Raw genomic sequence first — 21,133 nt, 5'->3', positions numbered from 1 at the left:
TATTTCATCCACCTGTCGTGATTTGATACATGGAGCAATTGATACGTATGAAAATTCCCAGTGTTTGCTCAATCTGTTTGAAAAATTAAAAAAATAACCCAGACATATTTGCGTCTCACGAAAACGGAGAGGGGTCCAGAGGGGTGGCATCTTTGCCAAAACATAGAGCAAGTATTCCAATTGACGGGTTAAAAACACCAACTCACGCCAAAAATTTTTAGAATCACCGACAAAAAAAAAATCTCCAATTACTTTTCCGATCCTCTTTAAAAAAAAAGTATCTACAGATCGTAATGATGTACCATAACATCATACAACAATTTAAATCACTGCGCAAATATGAAAAATTATCCAACACTGCAATTGTATTTATTATTTTTTTCATGACTGTATTTGTTACCTCTAAAAACATTCGTATACCAAATTTGGTTGTATTTTCTTGACTGGTTCTTGAGCTGTGCGAAATTTGTGTTTCATTTGTATGGGACCCCTCCCTTATAGAAGAGGGAGGGGTGTCAAACCATTATGCACATATTTGTTACCTCTAAAAACATTCACCTGCCAAATTTGGTTCTATTTAGTTGGTTAGCCATCGAGATGTGCAGAAATTTCTGCTTCATTTGTATGGAACCCCTCCCTTCCAGAAAAGGGATGGGTGTCGCACCATTATGGACATATTAGTTACCCCTAAAAACATTCACATGGTAAATTTGGTTCCATTTACTCGGTTAGTTCTCGAGATGTGCAAATATTTGTGTTTCATTCGTATGGCACCCCTCCCTTCCAAAAGAAGAAGGGGTGTCAAAACATTATGGGCATTTTTTACCACTAAAAACATTCACCTGCCAAATTTGGTTCAATTTAGTTGATTAATTCTCGAGATGTGCAGAAATTTGTGTTTCATTTGTATCTCCCAACAATTAAGGACATATTTGTTACCCCTTAAAACATCCACATGCCAAATTCGGTTTCATTTGCTTGGTTTGTTCTTGAGTTGTGCAGAAATTTATGTTTCATTTTGTTTCATGTTTCATCTCAAACTATCATAGGAACCTTTATTGGCACCAAAAACCCCTACATACAAATTTTCACGTCGATCGGTTCGGTAGTTTTCGAGCCTATATGGATCAGACAGATCGGACTGCATTTTTATATGTATAGATTACAACATCAATATTTTAGAACCTTAAGAGTGAATATACATTTATTAGATTGCAACGTTCATGTGAATCTATTTTTGCAAATAAAAGTTTGAATGAGAAAAGCTGGGTCTGACCACTAGGTGGATTAATTTAGGTTTATACTTCAATTATTGCTTCAAATACAACATCACTATTTTAGAACCCAATGAGTATATACCTTTATTGGATTGAATTTGGCAATTTAAGGTTGTTTCTCAGAAAATGAAGTTGATTCCCGGCCTCTAAGTATTATCTCGGTTTCTGAAAAGCTCACATTGGGTAATGAAACTGGAAGCTACTATCCAACCATTAAAATGGAGTATCATAGTGTTCCACAAATTCTCATATTGAGTGATGGTTGGTCCTTTTAGGCTGTTGTCTATCAGGGAAAATTTTCTTACTATAAAAAGTTGAATCTAAAAAGATATAAAGGGTGATTTTTTAAGAATTTGGTTTTTCTTTGAAAAAAAAAACGCATAATAATTACAAAACTGTATGAAATCTTTATTTGAGCCGATAAATTGGTTTATGCCATTTACTTTTTAAAGATAATTTCATTCAAATGTTGACCACGGCTACGTTTTAAATGGTCCATACGAAAAGTCCAATTTTGGGTCACTTTTTCGAGCATTTCGGTATCTCGCGAATAACGCGTGTAATGTTGTCTTCCAAAGCTGGAATTGTTGTTGGCTTATCCGCATAGACGAGAGTAGCCCCACGTAGCCCCACAAAAAATAATCTAGCGGTGTTAAATCGCATGATCTAGGCGGCCAATTCACCGGTCCATTTCGTGAGATGAATTGCTCACCGTACTCATTCCGCAATATGTCCATTGATTCGCGCGATGTTTGGCACGTTGCTCCGTCTTGCTGAAACCACATGTCAACAAAACCCAGCTCTTCCATTTCCGGCAAAAAAAAATCAGAAATCATCGCGCGATAGCGAGCGCCATTGACCATAACGTTGCGATTTTGATCATCTTTGAAGAAGTACGGACCAATGATGCCCCCAGCGTGTAAACCGCACCAAACCGTGCATTTTTCTGGGTGCATTGGCGATTCTTGTATTGCCTTTGGTTGCTCTTCGATCCAAATGCGGCAATTTTGCTTATTAACATACCCATTTAACATGAAATGAGCTTCGTCACTGAACACAATTTTTCGGTAAAAAAGTGGATTTTTGACGAGGACGAATTTTGGTAATAAAATTCGATTATTTGTGAGCGTTGTTCAGGCGTCAAATCTGAATACACGAAAAACCAAATAGCAAAAAAATAACCCTTTATAATCGAGTCCGCCCTATATATGAGTACAGCGACGTTTCCACCGAACAAAAAAAATCGCAGCATATATTTAAAACATATTTATTTCATGTTACTTCCAGAATGTTCGGTACAGTTATGCTTTTGGTTACCAGAAATTCGTCAATTAGAGTGAAAAATAAATCCAGCAAAAATTATCAAGGTATATTTTGTTCTATGAATTAAAGGTTTCATGTAAATCTATTCAAACAAATAATAAGTTCGAAAGAGAAAGGCTGGGTCTCAACGCTAGGTGGATTATTTTTTCTCTACAGACTAAACACCAGTATAGACGGGGTCTTACGTCAAAACATGTATACGACAAGCTCAAATTCAATACTTATAGACAATACGGACAGACTACGTGAATATTTTCTAGTTCTTTTTAACATTTTAACATTGTAAATCTACACTTGAATTACCACCAGACATGCTTCGCTATAACAGTTATACAAAGTATGACAGTTATACAAAGTATGACAGTTATACAAAGTATGACAGTTACACAAAGTATTTTAATAAGGACATTGTTATGTAACCAATAAGTTAAATGTAACATTTGCGACGTCGACATTATTTCAGATAAACTATCAACTTCTCTTAGTAAGGAAGAGCAACTGTACATGTTTTACAATAAAGATGCAAATCATATAAATAACAAGCCTTACAAGTCGTTCAACAACAATGCTGCGTTGAGAAATACCGAAAACAAAGACGACTTTAGAGCTATGTCAGTTGCTAGTCTGTATGAAGGAGATACTGTTGTAATGAATACTATCAGGTACAGTATTGTGAATTTTCGTCCAACACGAATAAGTATTTTCATATTTTATTAGGTCAGACGACAGTAAATCCATAAGTTTATCTGCAGACTCCGAGAATGAAAACGATGCGATTATATCATCCGCTTCCAAACACTCGAAAATAAGTTCTCACATGCCACCTTATAACAACCCCGATGAGTGTCCATGTAATCCCTATGAAGAAACAACTTCGATTAATAATTCGCTTTATTTCACGGACGGTTTGCGATCTGTAGATTTTGTATTGGTTTGGAAAGATGCTCCGGAGGAACAAAATCATTTGGAGGAATCAAGACAAAAAAAAAGACACGTTTTCGAAGAAAACCTAGTTAGGGATGGTTTGCAGCTAGAACTTGAAACAGTGGAAAATGAAATCCATTTTATAAAGGTAAGTTCTATATTACAAATAGTAGAACTGTGTCGAAGTGAATAAGCGGATTTGAATGAACTCCTAAAGATGCTTTCTTGGGGCTTAGATCGCATCTCTCATCAAACGATTTCTTACGTAAAGATTCAATCAACTATCGATAAGCCAAAATCTACAACATCAGCAAGATTTATGCACTAATCGATTCGTGTTTTTCATAAGGTGCTTTATTAGTATCAATAGCTTTGACTATTAGTATCAAGAGCTTCGACGAACAATTCGTCTCATTTTAAATTCGTGATCAAATTGAGTCTACTAGACTTCTGTAATAAGGCTCTTTATGATCAATTGAACTGTAAAAAAATACTACAAGGTATACAGCCCTAGGGTTGTATGAAATGGTGACGTGGGACTAAACACTGTAGTTAGGGGATTTTTCGTTACAAAATATACAGAGTCCGCAGACAGAATCAATGTGTTTGCTCAGCGACTGTACGTATGTTTATTTTCAGCCTCCCCTGGGAATCAATTATTGAAATAAAGGGTGTTTTTTTGCTATATGGTTTTTCGTGTATTCAGATTTGACAGTTCACGCGGGAATTCTGACAGCTGTCAAAGTCTAATGTACTCAGTTTGATTTGCCATTTCATCATGAACAGACTGACGCCTGAACAACGCTTACAAAAAATCGAATTTTATTACCAAAATTCGTCCTCTGTGAAAAATGTTTTTTGCGTAAAATTGTGTTCAGTGACGAAGCTCATTTCATGTTAAATGGGTATGTTAATAGGCAAAATTGCCGCATTTGGATCGAAGAGCACCCAGAGGCAATACAAGAACCGCCAATGCAACAAGAAATATGCACGGTTTGGTGCGGTTTACACGCTAGAGGCATTATGGTCCGTACTTCTTCAAAAATGATCAAAATCGCAACGTTACGGTCAATGGCGCTCGCTATCGCGCGATGATTTCTGATTTTTTTTTCAGAATGGAAGAGCTGGGTCTTGTTGACATGTGGTTTCAGCAAGACGGAGCACCGTGCCACACATCGCGCGAATCAATGGACATATTGCGGAATGAGTTCGGTGAGCAATTCATCTCACGAAATGGACCGGTGAATTGGCCGCCTAGATCATGCGATTTAACACCGCTAGATTAATTTTTGTGGGGCTACGTTAAGTCTCTCGTCTATGCGGATAAGCCAACAACAATTTCAGCCTTGAAAGACAACATTACGTTATCGCGAGATACCAACCGAAATGCTCGAAAAAGTGGCCCAAAATTAGATTTTTCGTATGGACCATTTGAAACGTATCCGTGGCCAACATTTGAATGAAATTATCTTTAAAAAGTAAATGGCATAAACCAATTCATCGGCTCATATTAAAGATTTCATACAGTTTTGTAAATTTTATGCGTTTTTTTTTCAAAGAAAAACCAATTTTTTTAAAAATCACCCTTTATATTCACTCACACATATATAACACTCGAAAGAATATCGTTTATATCTGACGATATTATGCCTGTAGTATTTTTATGTGCAAACAACATGTATTTGACTAGGCACAAGCATATCGTGGTTGTTGAAGAAGCACCAAGAATTTCTCGTAATGCGTCAAAGTCAGAATTAACTCTTTATCCTCAAAAACCAAATCCAACAATACTTACGTTATCATAATGAATGGTTTTGTCTTATTTAACTCTGATTAAATCAAATCTGTAATATGGATCTTACTTTCAAAACAATAGGGAAGCCCTGAAGAATCATTGATTGGCAAACATAAGAAGGTATTTTAAACAAAATTATTAACAAGTTCCAGCAAAAAATCGTAGCAATCCACAATTACATTTTTGTTTTTCGCTTGACTTTTTTTTTCATTTGCCTACAACTACATTCGCAGTATTACGAAGACAGCTAATATACGATTATTATGGTAAAGCTTAGAATAATAATGTATAACAATTTTGAAATGTAAAAAAAAAAAAATGTGAATGAATCTTAGTAAATATACAAAAAATTCACAAGCATTCGCAGGCTCTTACTCTTCTATAAATGTATATATTTAGGAATTTACTCTTTCGATACTATCCGGTCACGATTATTTAGTGAATATCGAAGATATTGAATATCCGTTGCAAAAATTTACAGTTCTTGGTGAGTAATTCATGGTAATCATATTTATGAGATAAACTTTCAATCACCATCAACAGCCGCATTGTAGTTTTTCCTCGATTGCACACGTATAGAAATGTACGAACAAAAGTGTACCGCTGCAGTACGAATAGAAGTGTACTGCTGAAATGTACGAACAGAAGAGTACCGCTGCAATCATAGACGACGAGAGACCTTCGATTCTTTACTCCACTGGTACTGTTGCTTTTACCGGCATGTTTTCTTTCAAGACATCAGTTTTTATTAGGTTCTGAAAGCAGGTTTGGAAATTGTTCAAGAATGGGGATTGTTTCAAACTTTTTTGGAAAACTTTTACCTTCGAGACATCATATTAGTCCAAACTCATGGAAGCAAAAACAAATTGACCCATTGGGACGGGGAGACTGTCAATTTTTATTTCGATTTTGATACAGAGAATATCACAGGGAACGGACGGTATCCATTCACGTCGTCTGTGCTAGGAATGCTCGCATGTAATTGGTTCATTGTTCGCACAAATTTGTTGTTGAAACTTTTTATCAATTTTACCGCTAAGCAATGAAATTAGAGTGATAACTAGCATATTACAAAATTGTTATACATTTTATCTATCCAACAACATATTGATTATTGTTATCCATCATGTGGTTATGCTGTTATTAACGTTTGAATTCTGACGCAACATTTGCCAGTTTCATTTCCAAATTCAAATGAATCGATCACGTGTACGCATCTGTTACACAGGTATCACAAACAAAGCATTTTTCTTTTAATAAGGGGGTTTGTTAGTAGCTTAAGTATTTATGATATAAAAATGGAATTCCGTAACGCTTAATCTTATTGATATTATTCCCTTCGTCTCTGAGGTGTACAGTAACTACGTAAAACATGCGCAATTATGACTTTTTGTGCTGAATTTGCCTCTAAATCAAAATTTAAAGCGATGACATATGAGTTTTTTTCAATTAAAATGTTTGTCAACGTTCAGAAAAGACATTTGAGGAAAAATTATTAGTATCTGATCACCAAAACTTGAGATATTATTCACAAAATTACGTGAAACATGCAAAATTATGACTTTTTGTGCTGAATTTGCCTCTAAATCAAAATTTAAAGCGATGACATATGTTTTTTTTTATTAAAATGTTTATTAATGTTCAGAAAAGACATTTGAGGAAAAATTAATAGTATCTGATTACTATAACTTAAGATATTATTCATAAAACTACGGAAAACATCCAAAATTATGACTTTTTGTGCTGAATTTGCCTCTTAATCAAAATTTAAAGCGATGACATATGATTTTTTTAAATTCAAATGTTTGTTAATGTTCATAAAAGACATTTGAGGTAAAAATTATAAGTATCTGGTTACCAAAACTTGAGATATTCATTCTCAAAAGTACGTAAAACATGCAAAATTCTGACTTTTTGTGCTAAATTTGCCTCTAAATCAAAAATCGGAGCGATGATATATGATTCTTTTTACATTCAAATGTTTGTTAATGTTCAGGAAAGACATTTAAGGTAAAATATTTAGTATCCGATCACTAAACCTTGAGATATTATTCACAATACTGCGTGAAACATGCAAAATTATGGCCTTTTTATACTTAATTCGTCCCAAATCAAAATTCAAAGCGATGACATGTGATTCTTTTTTCACTAAAACGTTCGTTGATGTATAAGAAAGACATTCGAGGAAAAATAACAGGTACACTAAAGTCGCTTCTTACGCGGGGGATACATGCCGCGTAAAAAAAAAACTCGTAAATTCCGGAATCCGCGTAAAAAAAACCGCGTGAATTCCGGAATCCGTGTTAAAAAAAAACAGCGTAAATTCCAGAATCCGCGTAAAAAAAACCGCGTAAAAAGCGACCTTAGTGTATCTGATTACTAAAACTCGAGATATTATTCACAAAACTACGTGAAACATGCAAAATTAGGACTTCTTAAGTTGAATTTGCCTCTAAATCTAAACCCGAAGGTGTGATCTGTGATTTTTTCTATAATAAAATGTTCGTTGATGTTTAAGAAAGATATTTGAGGGAAAATTAATGTGTGTCTGATTATTTAAAATTTGAATATTTTTTACAAAACCACATGAAAAATGCAAATGCTCAATTTGTCTCACAGCTATGATATATGATTTCTTCATTAAAATGTTTATTTGTGTTCAGGAATGACTTTTGAGTAAAAATAACACCATGTAAAACATGCAAAATCATGAATACTTGGGCTCAATTTGCCTCTAAATCAAAATTCAAACCTATGATGTGTAATAGTTTTTCATTGAAATTTTTGTTAATGTTCAGGAAAAACATTTGGGAAATAATAATAGGTATCTTATTGCGAAAAGTTGAGATGTTACTTTTAAAACTACATACGTTTGAACATAATTTTTTGCATACAGAAAAACACATTAAAATACTCTTTGAAATTTATATATATTATGCATATGATGCATGCAAAATGTTGACCTTTTGAGTATAAGCTCAATTCGCCTCTAAATAAAAATTTTAAGCGATGACATGTGATTTTTTATTTCAATAAATCGTTCGTTGTTCCTTCAACATCTGCAAATATTTTCTTGCAAAAAAATCCATCCAACATCGATTAGGAGGCGACCTATGCATTAATTTTTTTTTTAATTTCTACGTAGTTCTGTGAATTAAAGCATTAACTTCTTCTCAGGCGTGTTTCTTTGGACACCGACATACATTTTCGTTATAAAAATTCACAATTCATCTTTTTAGATATCATTATAGAGGAGAACTAAGCATGAATGGTGGAATTCTTAATACTTCGATTTCTTTCTTTCTAAAGTTACATAAAAAGAGGTTTTACTGTAAACGATTATCGAATATCCGGACATCACCCGAATCGGGTATATTCGGAACTGGGATGACCCCACACAACATTTTCCAAGATGGCGACTTCTGGTTCCAGGAAAATAACCTGAAGTGGTATTTGGCCAACCATTTCAATTCTTCCGAAAGTGTAACTCCGTACGTCGTTTTGATATCCGAAATGGCGATTTCCAGTTTCTGTAAAACAGCCCAAAATCACAAAATGCAATCCAATATAAGTATTGCCGTTCTGTGCGTTCTCAGAATATTGAAGTACTTAAAGTTATGATGGTCGTATAAGATGTGAAATATTTTTGAAGTGAGTTGTGGTAATATTGCAATGAATTATTAAAAATGATTCCTAATTTTGAAACTTTTGATCCCGAGCATCGCCGGGAACGTTCAATTAGTTTATGATAAATATAAATATTAGTTTATAATGAGTTTGTGTGGCTAATCACAAATTTAGATTTGTTCGCTTTCGCAATTAGGACTTATCATTCGTAGGGATTTAAAGCTACTTGTAAAAAAAGGGAATAAACTTACAACTAACTTAATTCCTGACTTATAGGCTATATAGAGAGCTTATCGCAGAAATTGAGGATTGCAACGATTTTTGCCAATAATTGTTGATAATTTTATTTGACATAGCTTCTAATGTTTAAAACCAATAAGTCTATGTAATTCGAGTGCACCAAAGCAACGAGGACGCTTCAAATCATTTTCAGAATTTTATTCTGAATCCTTTGAAACGTTTTCTTCCTTGTTAAACAACAACTTGACCAGATCAGTACAGCACAAAGCATTGCTGGTCTAAAAGTTTGTTTGTAAATCAAAATTTTATTCATTAAACAAAGTTTAAAGTTCCTGTTGATGGGAGGATATAAACATCTCGTATGTTTGATGCATTTTGCTTGTATACTCTCAATGTGCTCTTTGAAAATAAGTTTTCTATCGTAAATTATTCTCAAGTACTTAGCTTCAGACTAACTTAAGGGGATATACCTTTATAGTTTTCAAAAATCGATTTTTATTGCATTATGATAAAGTACAACATCTTGAGAACATTTCGACAAATTTTCATAAAGATCTGAGCAAAAGGAAGAAAGTTAGAGCGATTTGCAGCGCGCCTCGCCACGGCCGCATAAGCTTAACTTGAAATTTTCTACGCGTTTATCTCGAAATGGTGTTTCTCAAAAAATGACTTTGCCGTGTTTTCGATTGCGGCGAAACTACTGAACCGATTTTCTTCATCTTATTTTTAATGTTCGTTATTAAGGGGTAATATCCACCAAAAAAAATTTGTTTTCGCCATTTTTTTTTATTGGCCTAAATCATGCTAAAACTATCCTAGAATCAAAATCTACATCGCCCAATTACAGATCTAAGCTCGAAATTCCTTTAAATCAATTTTTACTGAACAACTTTTATGCTCCAAAATCACATTTTTCGTTTAATTTGGCGATGCTTGGCTTTAAACTACCCTTACTAACACGCAGAGAATCCTGAGTAAGAATCCCCAGGATACCTTTAATTCGGCGACGGAATCCTGAAAGGAATCGCAAACACGATCCGGAGGATTCCCACTCAGGATTCTTATTCAATCATCCTAGAGCCATATACAGGGCATTCCTGAAGATTTTTTTTTCAGGAATCCTTTTCAAGGACGCTCACGACTCCAATGTGAGGAATCCTAGAGAATCTATGCGAATCGTATGTGTTCGTCCGGATAGTAGAAGTTACCTATGATCGATATCGTGTTTCAAACTTAAAGTATAGAGGTCGCTACATCAAGTTTCGACCGTTACAGCGTCTCTACAGCACGAGTTTACTCACAATTTCCCTTGGTTTAGTCGATCAGCCGTTCTCATTATGTACGTTCTCTGTTTGAGTTTTTCTATACTTTTTAACTGAGTCATATTTATTTATTTGGTATAGTCACCAATAGGCAAGCAGGTGCCCAAATGGTGTAACTTAAAGCTAACAATTAAATATCTTCAGAGAGTCAATATAATATTACATATTACAAACAATATAACATTTGAACGAGTCAGATCTTAAAAAAAATAAACGATATCGCCGACGAAGAAGCGTTCGAGATAAATTAAAGTCGAATAGAGCAGATACTCTGTTGAATAACCTTTGGAGACCAACCATTGCGCCAAAAATGCCGTAGTTAGTTCGTTCAGCAGGCAGTCGTAGCATCGAATTGTTTCGCATAGCACGAGGTTGCACGTTTAAATTTACTTGTTCCAAAAGAGCGGGGCAGTCTATGCGGCCTTGTAAAAGGTCTGTGGTGAACAATGCTCTGACCGTGTCTCTACGGACAGACAGAAGCTCCAAACGTATTAATAAGCAGCGACTTTCATAGCTTGGTAGACGGAAGCGATCCGTCCACGGCAGTTTACGAAGAGCGAATCGCAAAAAGCGCCGTTGAACTGATTCTATTCTTTCCACGCCATTGTTGTAATGAGGAGTCCAGACAACCGAGCAGTACTCCAGTATAGAGCGAGATATTGCGCAATACAATGATTTAAGGCAGTAGATATTCGTAAAGTCTTCAGCGATCCTGGAGATGAATCCCAGAGCTCTAGAGGCTTTGTCAACAGTGAACGAAATGTGAGGCTTGAAAGTGAGCTGGGAATCCAAAATTACCCCCAAGTCATTAACATGGTTTACGCGCTCGATCTCAGTTCTAGCCAGACTTCCTGAAATCTCGCTCGCACAAAGAAGAGACAGCGTGCTTTGCGCTACAAGTCTCGTTTCTCATTCAGTCGCTTCGTGCTGTGTGCAGCGTGCGAGCGAGAAAACTTACCATTCGTACGAGCCATGTCTCGTCACATGGGAATTTTTTTGCGACGTACACGAAGATACCTCGTCTCTCAACTTAACGAGTGCGGTGCATGGGCGACGCGTACTTGAGACAGCTTGCGTGCAAAATCTCGTGAGCTCGTCTCGCGAGCTTGCCTCGCATGTTGCTTTGCGCTAATGGTGCGAGAAGGAAATTGATCTTGCGCAGAAGGATACAGGCAGGGGATTTTATGTTTTTTTTTTTATTTACGGTGTTATAGCAGCATGCATCAAAACACCGTTAGAATTATCAATGATATAACCTAGTTCATTTATTTATCAATTCAAAATTCTATGATTAATTCATCCGACTTTTGTTAACATGAATTAAAAGTTTTGTTACTATACTTATCATGCTAACGGTACGAAAATGAGTAATATTTTTCTTTTTTAAAACTGTTAAAATTGTTTATATTTTCTAGTACATGTTGATCTTGGATAGAATTTTCGAATTGAGTACACTGAAGTCGCTTTTTATGCGGGGTATACATGCCGCGTAAAAAACCGCGTGAATTCCGGAATCCGCGTAAAAAAAAACCCGCGTTAATTTTGCAATCCGAGTGAAGAGGAACCGAAATCCGCACGAAAAAAGAATACCGCTTAAATTCCAGAATCCGCGTAAAAAAACCGCGTAAATTCCGGAATCCGCGTAAAAAAACCGAATAAATTCCGGAATCCGCGTAAAAAAGCCGCGTAAAAAGCGACCTTAGTGTATAGATATAGCAAATCAGGTTCTGAAGGTTCGTAATTATCTGATCGTAGTAATATAGTTTTGTGAATTCTTCCGATTAATACACCTTCAGAAGCGTCTGACGGCATATATCGTATGTAACTGTCAACATCAAAACGGATAACGGCAATGCAAAATTATACAGCTCCCCCGTTTTGATGTTGACAGTTTCCTTAACGGTGAGTGCTTTGTCATTTCTCTAATATACAGGTTCACTAAGGTACAGTACGGGCGTCTCGCGCAGTTCGTAAAGCGATGAGACATCGTCTGGTGCGCCGCAGTCTCTTACCGAAAAAAAAAGAAAAGAAACCTCTCGTCGCTTGAGTAAAAAGCGCGTGTACAGCAAGTCTGTGTACAAGAGAAAGTCTCACGAGCTGTAGCGCACGAGCTGTTTCAAGTATGTACAGTACGGGCGTCTCGCTCAGTTCGTGATGCGATGAAACATCGCCTTGCGCATCGCAATCCGAACCGAAAGAGAAGCGAAAGAGCAACCTGCAAATTGCATGTGACGTGTCTCGTCTCGTCGCACATCCATGGAAATTCTACGAGGGAGAGAAAGATTTCTCTCGTCGCTTGGAAAAAAGCACGTGCACAGGAAGTCTGGTTCTAGCAAAGCGTATTTGTAATGCATAGTCTGTTTTTTCGCGAAAATGATATAATCGGGCATTTGGATGGATTAACGTCCATACGGTTCAGATGGCATCAATCGGCATAAACATCTAGGTGACGTTGAAGAAAGTGACAGTCTTCAATTAAGTGAACTTGAAGATAGAGTTTGAGGTCATCCGCGTAAGACAACCGTGGTCCTTTAATAACTAGATTCACGTCATTTAAAAAGAGCAGGAAGATTAGCGGTCCTAAGTGACTTCCCTGCGGTATTCCAGAAATAGCGTCAAAATAAGAGGATTGGCAATCCTTAATAGCAACGGTTAGACTGCGACCGGTAAGGTACGATTAAAACCATAGTAAAACATTCCCGTTGATTCCAAGATTGTCAAGTTTTGCAACGGCTATGCGATGGTTCAGTTTATCGAAGGCAGCTGTCAAGTCAGTGTAAATGACATCCGTCTGAGCACGTTTCACCATACTGTCACTGATGTACGAAGTGAGGCAAAGTAAATTAGTGGCGGTGGAGCGACCGGCTGTGAATCCATGTTGGTCAGTGCTTATGAAAGCTTTGCAGTGAGCGAGCAAAGGCTCCATGATGACAAGCTCGAACAGTTTGGCAACAGCACAGAGCGAGGTGATGCCACGATAATTGCTGACATCGTTTTTGTTTCCCTTCTTGTGTACTGGAAACATGTACGCCGATTTCCAGCAGGACGGAAAGGCACTGAAAGTGACAGATAGCTGGAAAACATGCAGAAGCGGAGATATTAGGTTATCAATCTGCGTTTTAAAAAACGTCGACGGAATCCCGTCAGGACCCTGGCTTAATGATGCTTTGAGTTTGCAGCAGGCTCTAGAAATCATCTAAATGTCTGGCAAATTTCTCGGAGAAAAGCTGATGTTCTGCGGGTGGTTGCCTCCTTACCGTTGAATGTCATAGAAGAGGGTATACCACCGGGTATACCATGTCGTTGTTGATTGACGAACCACCAAAACTGCTTGGGACGAGACTTGAGCTTTCTCTGTAAATCTTGATGATATTGGAGAAACCATCGTTTCGCAACACTTTTGTAGGTGTGGTTGATTCTCACGTAATGACGTTTTAGGGACAGTGTACGGTGCTTAGTAAATTTTTTCAAGGCAGCTCTCTTCTGGGGTTTCAACTGCCGAAGTTCTCTCGTTTGCCACGGCTGTCGGGGCGCAGGATGCTGGCACTTCTTTGGGACGTATCGGTCGATGGCGTAGGCCAGCGGTTCTCAACCTGGGGTACGCGTACCCCTGGGGGTACTCGAAAGCCCTCAGGGGGTACGCGAAAGAAAAATCAGTAATGGCGGACAAAGCAATTTTTCTCTAAAATACTTCGTTTGTTTTTCAATCTTGCTCTTAAAACATGACTGCAGCAATCAAACAAACCATAGTTTCATTTGATACCTAAACAAGACTACCACAACATGATCTAACACTACTCTCTCCCACTCTGCGAAAACATTCCAAGCCAGGGGGTACAACCGATATGAAAAATATCGCCAAGGGGTACGCGAACAAAAAAAGGTTGAGAACCGCTGGCGTAGGCTAATACGTTGGAGAAAGTTTGAGCGCCGTCAAATATTCAAAAGTACTCAAATATGAGTGACAAGGTGTACAGTGGCCTCAAAGGCAGCAAAAGAAGAAGTACCAGAACAACCCGGAGTAAAATTAGTAACCGACACTATCAAAAACTGTAGTCAAGGAGTATGTGACGCCATTTCTGCCCCTGTAGAAAATTTTTCGGTGGTCGGTGAGTCGACAGCACCGAACACCAAAAAACCGATTAAACTGAATGGAGGAATGAGAAAACGCATTAGTAAGCTGATTCAACGCGGCTACGATAAACCTACAGCCAGTGATGCCACACCTGCAGATTTATCTGTATTTATACAGATTATTTACGTATTTTCAATACAGATATCTGCATTAGACCTGTGCGCCGACCATATCATCGGCGGCGGCGGCGTAGAAAACATTTTGCCTCGGCGGCGACCGGCGCGCCGGCGTGACGCCGTTGGCTTATATCCGCGGCGGCGGCGGCGGCGTGTATCGGCGTGACACTAATTACCACTTATAATTGCGCATAATGTGTGCTTTGAACTCTCATTTTCGGTTTTTTGTTAATTCAACGATAATAAAAAAATTATTGCGTCAGGGTTGACATGATGTCAAAACAAGAAATAAAATTGGTAAGAAATCAAGTAAATAAACAGTTCAGCAACCAGAAAATTATAAACCAAGCAGAGAAAGTAAAACAAGTGTAAATCCCAAAAACATTGCAAGGAACACTATTTCCAAAGACGTTCAGTTTTGAAAATAAAAGATAGATAGTTAGTCGATGAGTTCATTTTGATTAACCGTAGACCGACTGTGGGAAAATTAGATTGATCTTACGTTAGAGGGTCGTTTTCAACTTTCATATATTTTGTTAGGTTGACCATGGAACAACTGAAAAAATTGGATACTCTTTTCATTCAAATAGAGTTCTTAGTTAAACTTCACAAATTCTTCATTACCACCTGGAAAATTTTTGTTTGCTCGAAATAGCGTTGAAAAAGGCAACAAAATCACATGAACTATGTGATGTCATTACTATGAAAATTACCCTTAAATATGATGGGTCGAAAGCGATCCATTCTGACCGAAAAATCCGCAAATATCACCATAGTAATGAAAAATAGCTGAAAGTGTTTCTTTCGATGCCTTAACGTTCAAGCAACAAAGTAAGGAGAATTCAGCAAAAACATAGTCGATTTTCAGTGAATTCTCGCATATTGATTGATCTAAAAAAAACTTAGTATTCTAGAGAAAACTAAAATCTTTACCAAAAAATAGATGAAAAACCAATAATCATTTTTTCTTAATTTTTCAACATTCCCGGATTGCTCATACGTTTACATAAAAAATAAAAATAAACATATAAACTTATGTTATAATAACTGAAACAATATTCTCGAAACAAACTGGCCCCGTGCAAATTATTGATAATGACTTCTAAATTCTTTATATCTTTCGATAAAAAAGACTAAAGTCTGAATATTTAATTTCAAATATTGTATCAAATTTCCACAAATTAAAATAATTTACACTTAGGGAACAACCCGTTAAGCATACAGACGGAAGGCATACGGACGCAAGGCATAGAACGCTAGTTATAATGGATGGCAGGCATACGGGCACGAGGCATATGGACGCGAGGCCGAATGGACGCGAGGCCGAATGGACGCGAGGCCGAATGGACGTGAGGCCGAATGGACGCGAGGCCGAATGGTCGCGAGGCCGAATGGACGCGAGGCCGAATGGACGCGAGGCCGAATAGACGCGAGGCCGAATGGACGCGAGGCCGAATGGACGCGAGGCCGAATGGACGCGAGGCCGATTGGACGCGAGGCCAAATGGACGCGAAGCCGAAGGGACGCGAGGCCGAATGGACGCGAAGCCGAAGGGACACAAGGCCGACGGGAAGTGAGGCGGAATACGGTATTATCGTCATCATCACAGCCCCTTTAAATAACATGTATTTCGCTCCAGGATGTCATTTAGAAAGCAATACACTCGCGGCCTTCGGCTGACTCGCTGTTCGAGCGAATGATGTCCTTACTCGCTACCGCTCGTTCGGACTTAACTAAGGGAAAGAAACTCTGTTTGAGTAGACCTAGCAAATCTGTAGATCAGTCGATTGTGTGCAATAGGCCGCCGCTTCCGACGGCGGGTCGGCGGCCGGAACGGACTTTGGAAACCACGGCAGCTTAGTGCCGCCACGTTTCCTTGCCCTCGATTATGCGTCTGCGCCGCATGATTTAAAAAAATATTATGCCCAACCCAAACTCTTTAGGAATATATTTACGCCTAAACTACATACGTAGAGAAAAAAATATCTGAGTTAAATATAGAATTCATTGAATGACGCTTTTTGTCAATCATCAAGGGTGCAACAAATTTTTCAATAGACTCGGCTGCGGAATGTATGTTGCAAATCTGGAACACATAGTCATGATAATTGGATCTCATGCGATCATACAATATCGTATTCAGCCTCGCGTCCATTCGGCCTCGCGTCCGTTATGCCATATGGCAGTATGCCTCGTATCCATTATGCATCACATCCATTAAGCCTCGCGTCTGTATGCCTAGCATACTATGCCTAACATCCATATGCCTAGCGTCCATATGTCTCGTGTCCCGTACCCTTCGTAAATACGCAAATACAGGGGAGGTACTTAGCGAAGTGTTACACTGCGTGAGGCCACCATGCAAAATTGCGTTACGTCGGAGTGAAGGGGTATTAAGAATTGCCAAATTCCGCGTTACTTAATATACGAGTGTTCCCTTATCGGCTGTGATTTGCGGTATTTCTATAATCAGGAAAAAATCCAGCATACACAATCACTATCGGCGCGGTAAAAATTTCCTCGGCGGCGCGCTAAAAATTTCCTCGGCGGCGCGCCGAGTCCAAATCATCGGCGGCGACGGCGTGCGTAAAAGTGTCGGCGGCGGCGGCGCGGCGTGGCGGCGCACAGGAATAATCTGCATATACAGATTACAGATTTTATGGAAATAATACAGATTTATACAGTTTTTGTTTGTTTTCATGAGGTCGCCTATCAAATTTATTAATACTTTTGAAAAACATTAATGAGCATAAATGCTGTTTAGCGTGTTGGAGGTTTTATTATATTTATTTGTTACGTGTAAACGTGCGTATGAATGACTCTCCGGAATTACGTTAAACAAGCTATAAAAGTTCAGTACATATGCAGTTTTTTATACAGATGTTTTTAAATTTTACCAAGGTGGCAAGATTTTTGAAGTAGAATACTTCTCTCAGGAAGTTCGGCTACATAGGGATGTGAAATGAAACTCTAAAACCGAAAAAAGTGAAAAAATGTCCAATTTCAAATGCTGATAAATCGGTTAGTATTCGATGGATTTCCTTCGTTCTTGCAGCAATAGATTGGAAAATCTTCTAAGATTCTTCCCAAATGCAGATAATTTTAATTTTATTTTTCAAACTATTGTACTATTGAAAATAGTCAAGCCTTGTCAAAACGAAAACTTCGACCTCTGATTGGTCGTTGTATGATTGCTTCCCAAGCACGGTCGACAGAATCATAGACTTTGCCATTTGAAATGTGCTATTTGGCCTGTTTCACCCGAAGCCGCTCATTATAATGCTAGACTGCACAACAGCAGTCCTTCCTTAGTAGCAGCAGTGGATACAGCAGTAGTAGCAGTAGCGAACACCGGCCACAGCTGTGGTATGGCAACGGATAGCGGAGCGCGTCTCTGCATCGATAGCAGGACCAGGTGATGCAGGGCAGCGGATACCAATGGCAACTGAAGCGTCCACTACTGTGGCAACGGGGATAGCGCAGCGGTTGACGTTGGTCTCAGCATCAATATAAGCAGGGCCAGCTGATGCTGTGTGGCATTTTAGTGAAATGCTGTCTCTGAGTGATAGCAGGCACACTAGCAAATGCATCCAATGAAAAGAACGTTCTGGAAAGCTTCTCAGTGTTTATTTTCCCCCAAGGAATACTTTATTCGCACTGCCAGTGATAACGCAAAGATGTGATCGGCATCTTATCAGACATTGAATTAAACAACAAATTGTCCTTAACAGGATGAAATAAAAACCTAATTGAAGAGTTAATATTTTCTCTTAAATCAATTTACACCTTCAAGAAATTTGGAACATATATATTTGGCTTCATCTCCGTGTCTCACAACGTACTGAATTATCTTTTCCTTCAGTCATGAGCACAACATCCGAAAAGCTTTCATTATCAGCATAAAAAATAATTTTTCGCATAATTAAAATTCAAAAATTATCAAGTCCAAATCATGACAAGCAACTATATTATTGAGAATGGTCAATCCTTGTTGAAGCGCGAAATTTGACTGATCTGATTAGTCATTAATATGATTGCTTCCCAAGCACGGTCGACGGAATCATAGACCTTGTCATTTTAAATTTGCTATTTGTCTGTATAAGAGTAAGGACGGGAATTATCGACTGAAATGGCTATCGATAGTTATCGATGATTTCCTACTACTATCGATAGGTTTTTCATCCCTATATGAGAGCCTGTTTCAGTCGAAGCCGCTCATAATAGTTCTAGACAGCGACAACAGCAGTCTTCCCTCAGCAGCAGCAGTAGCAGTGCAGTGGATACCAGGCGGATAGCGGCCACAGTTGTGGCATGACAATCGATAGTGCACTAGTTGCAGCGGATCTCAGCATCGATAGCAGCTGGGCCAGCTGATGCAGGGACAGCGGATACCAATAGCAGCGTATAGCGGCCAAAACATTGGCATGGCTACGGATAGCGTAGCAGTTGCTGCGGGTTTAGCATTGATAGCAGCTGATGCAGTGAGGCACTTTAGTGAAATGCAGCATCTGTGCGATAGCGGGCACTAGTAAATGCATTCAATGAAAAGTTGACTCATTTTGAAAACACATGAGCCGTCTAGTTTTGAGTGTTTAATCAGCTCTTCACTGTTTATTTTATCACAAGGAATACTTTATTCGCACTGTCAGTGATAACGCCAAGATGTGATCGGTATCATATCCGGTATTGAATTGAACAACGAATTAAAAAATTACTGACACGCAAGTAGCCGGGTTATCTTTCTTGTAAAAGTATTCTACTTCATTCTTGCGGTCGTGGCTTTGCACACAACTCTCCTGTGATTTTTTTAGCCTCAAAATGCAGATGAATATGTGGCATCATTGCCTACAGCCCGTGAAACGGTTCTAGCGAAGCATCTTCCTGCTAATTCAGTAAACTCGGTCAAACGACCCAGTAATGCATTGGACCACCTATCCAAAGCGAATCAAGGACTCGGGCAAAACTAGGACGGATTGGGTGGGTAAAGCTGCATTGTGTCGCAACGGTTCAGTTTCTGTGAACCAAAAACTAGATGTTGCAAGAGGTTCCACTTCTGAGCTGCCCAAGAGCCAGAATAGTGCCGTAAATCCTGCAATACCCAAGCAACTCTCGTACGGTGATGTCACTAGTCGAGTCAAAGTGGGAATACTCCCAAAAAATTATCCTCTCGTTGAGTTAAGTACAGATCAACAAAACCTCGTCGAAAAGGGTATTTTTGGTGCTGTAGTACTTCAACGTAAAGAGCTATTGAAGCCAAAGTTTGCTAATTGCACTTATAAACCAGGGTTCATGATAATCAACTGTCTCGATAAGCAAACATCTGAGTGGTTGATTAAGACTGTCCCTACCTTAGTTCCTTGGGATGATGCGGAGCTCGTCGCCGTTGACGAAAGTAACATTCCAAAGAAAGATATTCTTGTCGTTGTCTTTCCAAAAAGCTCTAAATACGACAATAACACCAATGAAGCGCTTATCGAAAGCCAAAATGATAACTTGAACACCGATGCAATCCTGAATCGCTCGGTGATTAACATTAAGTGGGCACTAAACGCTAGTTAATCGAACGAAGGGAGGAATGGCAACTTTGGACAGTTTGGCAAAACAGATCGCACAATCCCAGAGGGCAATGCCAAGGGCATCAATGATGCCTATGGTAAACAGACCTCAGGGTCAAACAACATTGGTCCCATTTCTGTCCAGAGTGGTAACTTGTGCCCTTCGTCTGAATCTGGAAAACCTGTAATCGCTGAAGTTCGATCAAAAAGCCCTGAAGCCCCGGCCAGGGATACGATCCAATCGAGCACATGCACATTGGGAAACCACTCCAATCAGAGGGAGAATCACACGCCCCTGAAAAATGGTAACCCAAACAAAAATGTCCAATAAAATAAAATTTATTCAAGTGAACCTACATCACGCCAAAGGAGCTAGTAGGTTCACTCGTGAACCCTGGTCCAACAACAATAGAGTTCAAGGAATTTCTACACCAAAATGTAAGCTTCTTTATGATAGTACACAAACTGCTCCCAGAGCAGCAATTCTTATACGGGAAAACTTAACATTCATACCCGTTACAGAATTCATCAGGAGAGACGTCGTGGCAATACAAGTGGAGGTTCCAACGACTCGTGGGATAACGGAGATCATCGTTGCCTCTGCGTATTTCCCAGGAGATAACGCTGAGATTCCTCCAAAAGAAGTTGCTGCGCTTGTTCAACACTGCAAACAAAAAAAAAAAACAAACAGCTCATAAAAGGATGTGATGCGAATGCCCACCACACGGTTTGGGGTAGCAGCAACATCAACGTTAGAGGTGAGTGTTTATTTCAATATTTAAATTCTCACAACATAAACATTTGTAATCAAGGTAATGA

The 21,133-nt window shown here is 38.6% G+C and overlaps 1 protein-coding gene across 8 annotated transcripts in view; it reads left to right on the top strand.

Annotated features, from left to right (window-relative positions):
• The window catches only part of LOC129726104 (anoctamin-1), a 72,692-nt gene that overhangs the window by 8,635 nt on the left and 42,924 nt on the right, over positions 1-21,133 (top strand). For 6 of the 8 annotated variants that reach the window (XM_055682754.1, XM_055682753.1, XM_055682752.1 and 3 more), the window contains 3 exons: positions 2,565-2,644; positions 3,064-3,262; positions 3,318-3,672. In XM_055682754.1, coding sequence (XP_055538729.1) covers positions 2,565-2,644; positions 3,064-3,262; positions 3,318-3,672 — 634 coding nt within the window. Of the gene's footprint in view, positions 1-2,564; positions 2,645-3,063; positions 3,263-3,317; positions 3,673-21,133 lie in introns of those variants that run through there. The other 2 variants (XM_055682756.1, XM_055682757.1) reach the window with 2 other exon arrangements.

This window comes from Wyeomyia smithii, chromosome 2, assembly GCF_029784165.1.
Source record: "Wyeomyia smithii strain HCP4-BCI-WySm-NY-G18 chromosome 2, ASM2978416v1, whole genome shotgun sequence".
In the NCBI taxonomy this organism is placed as follows: domain Eukaryota; kingdom Metazoa; phylum Arthropoda; class Insecta; order Diptera; family Culicidae; genus Wyeomyia; species Wyeomyia smithii.
Note: the sequence above shows the minus strand (reverse complement) of the source record. Positions and strands in the feature narration are given on the sequence as shown.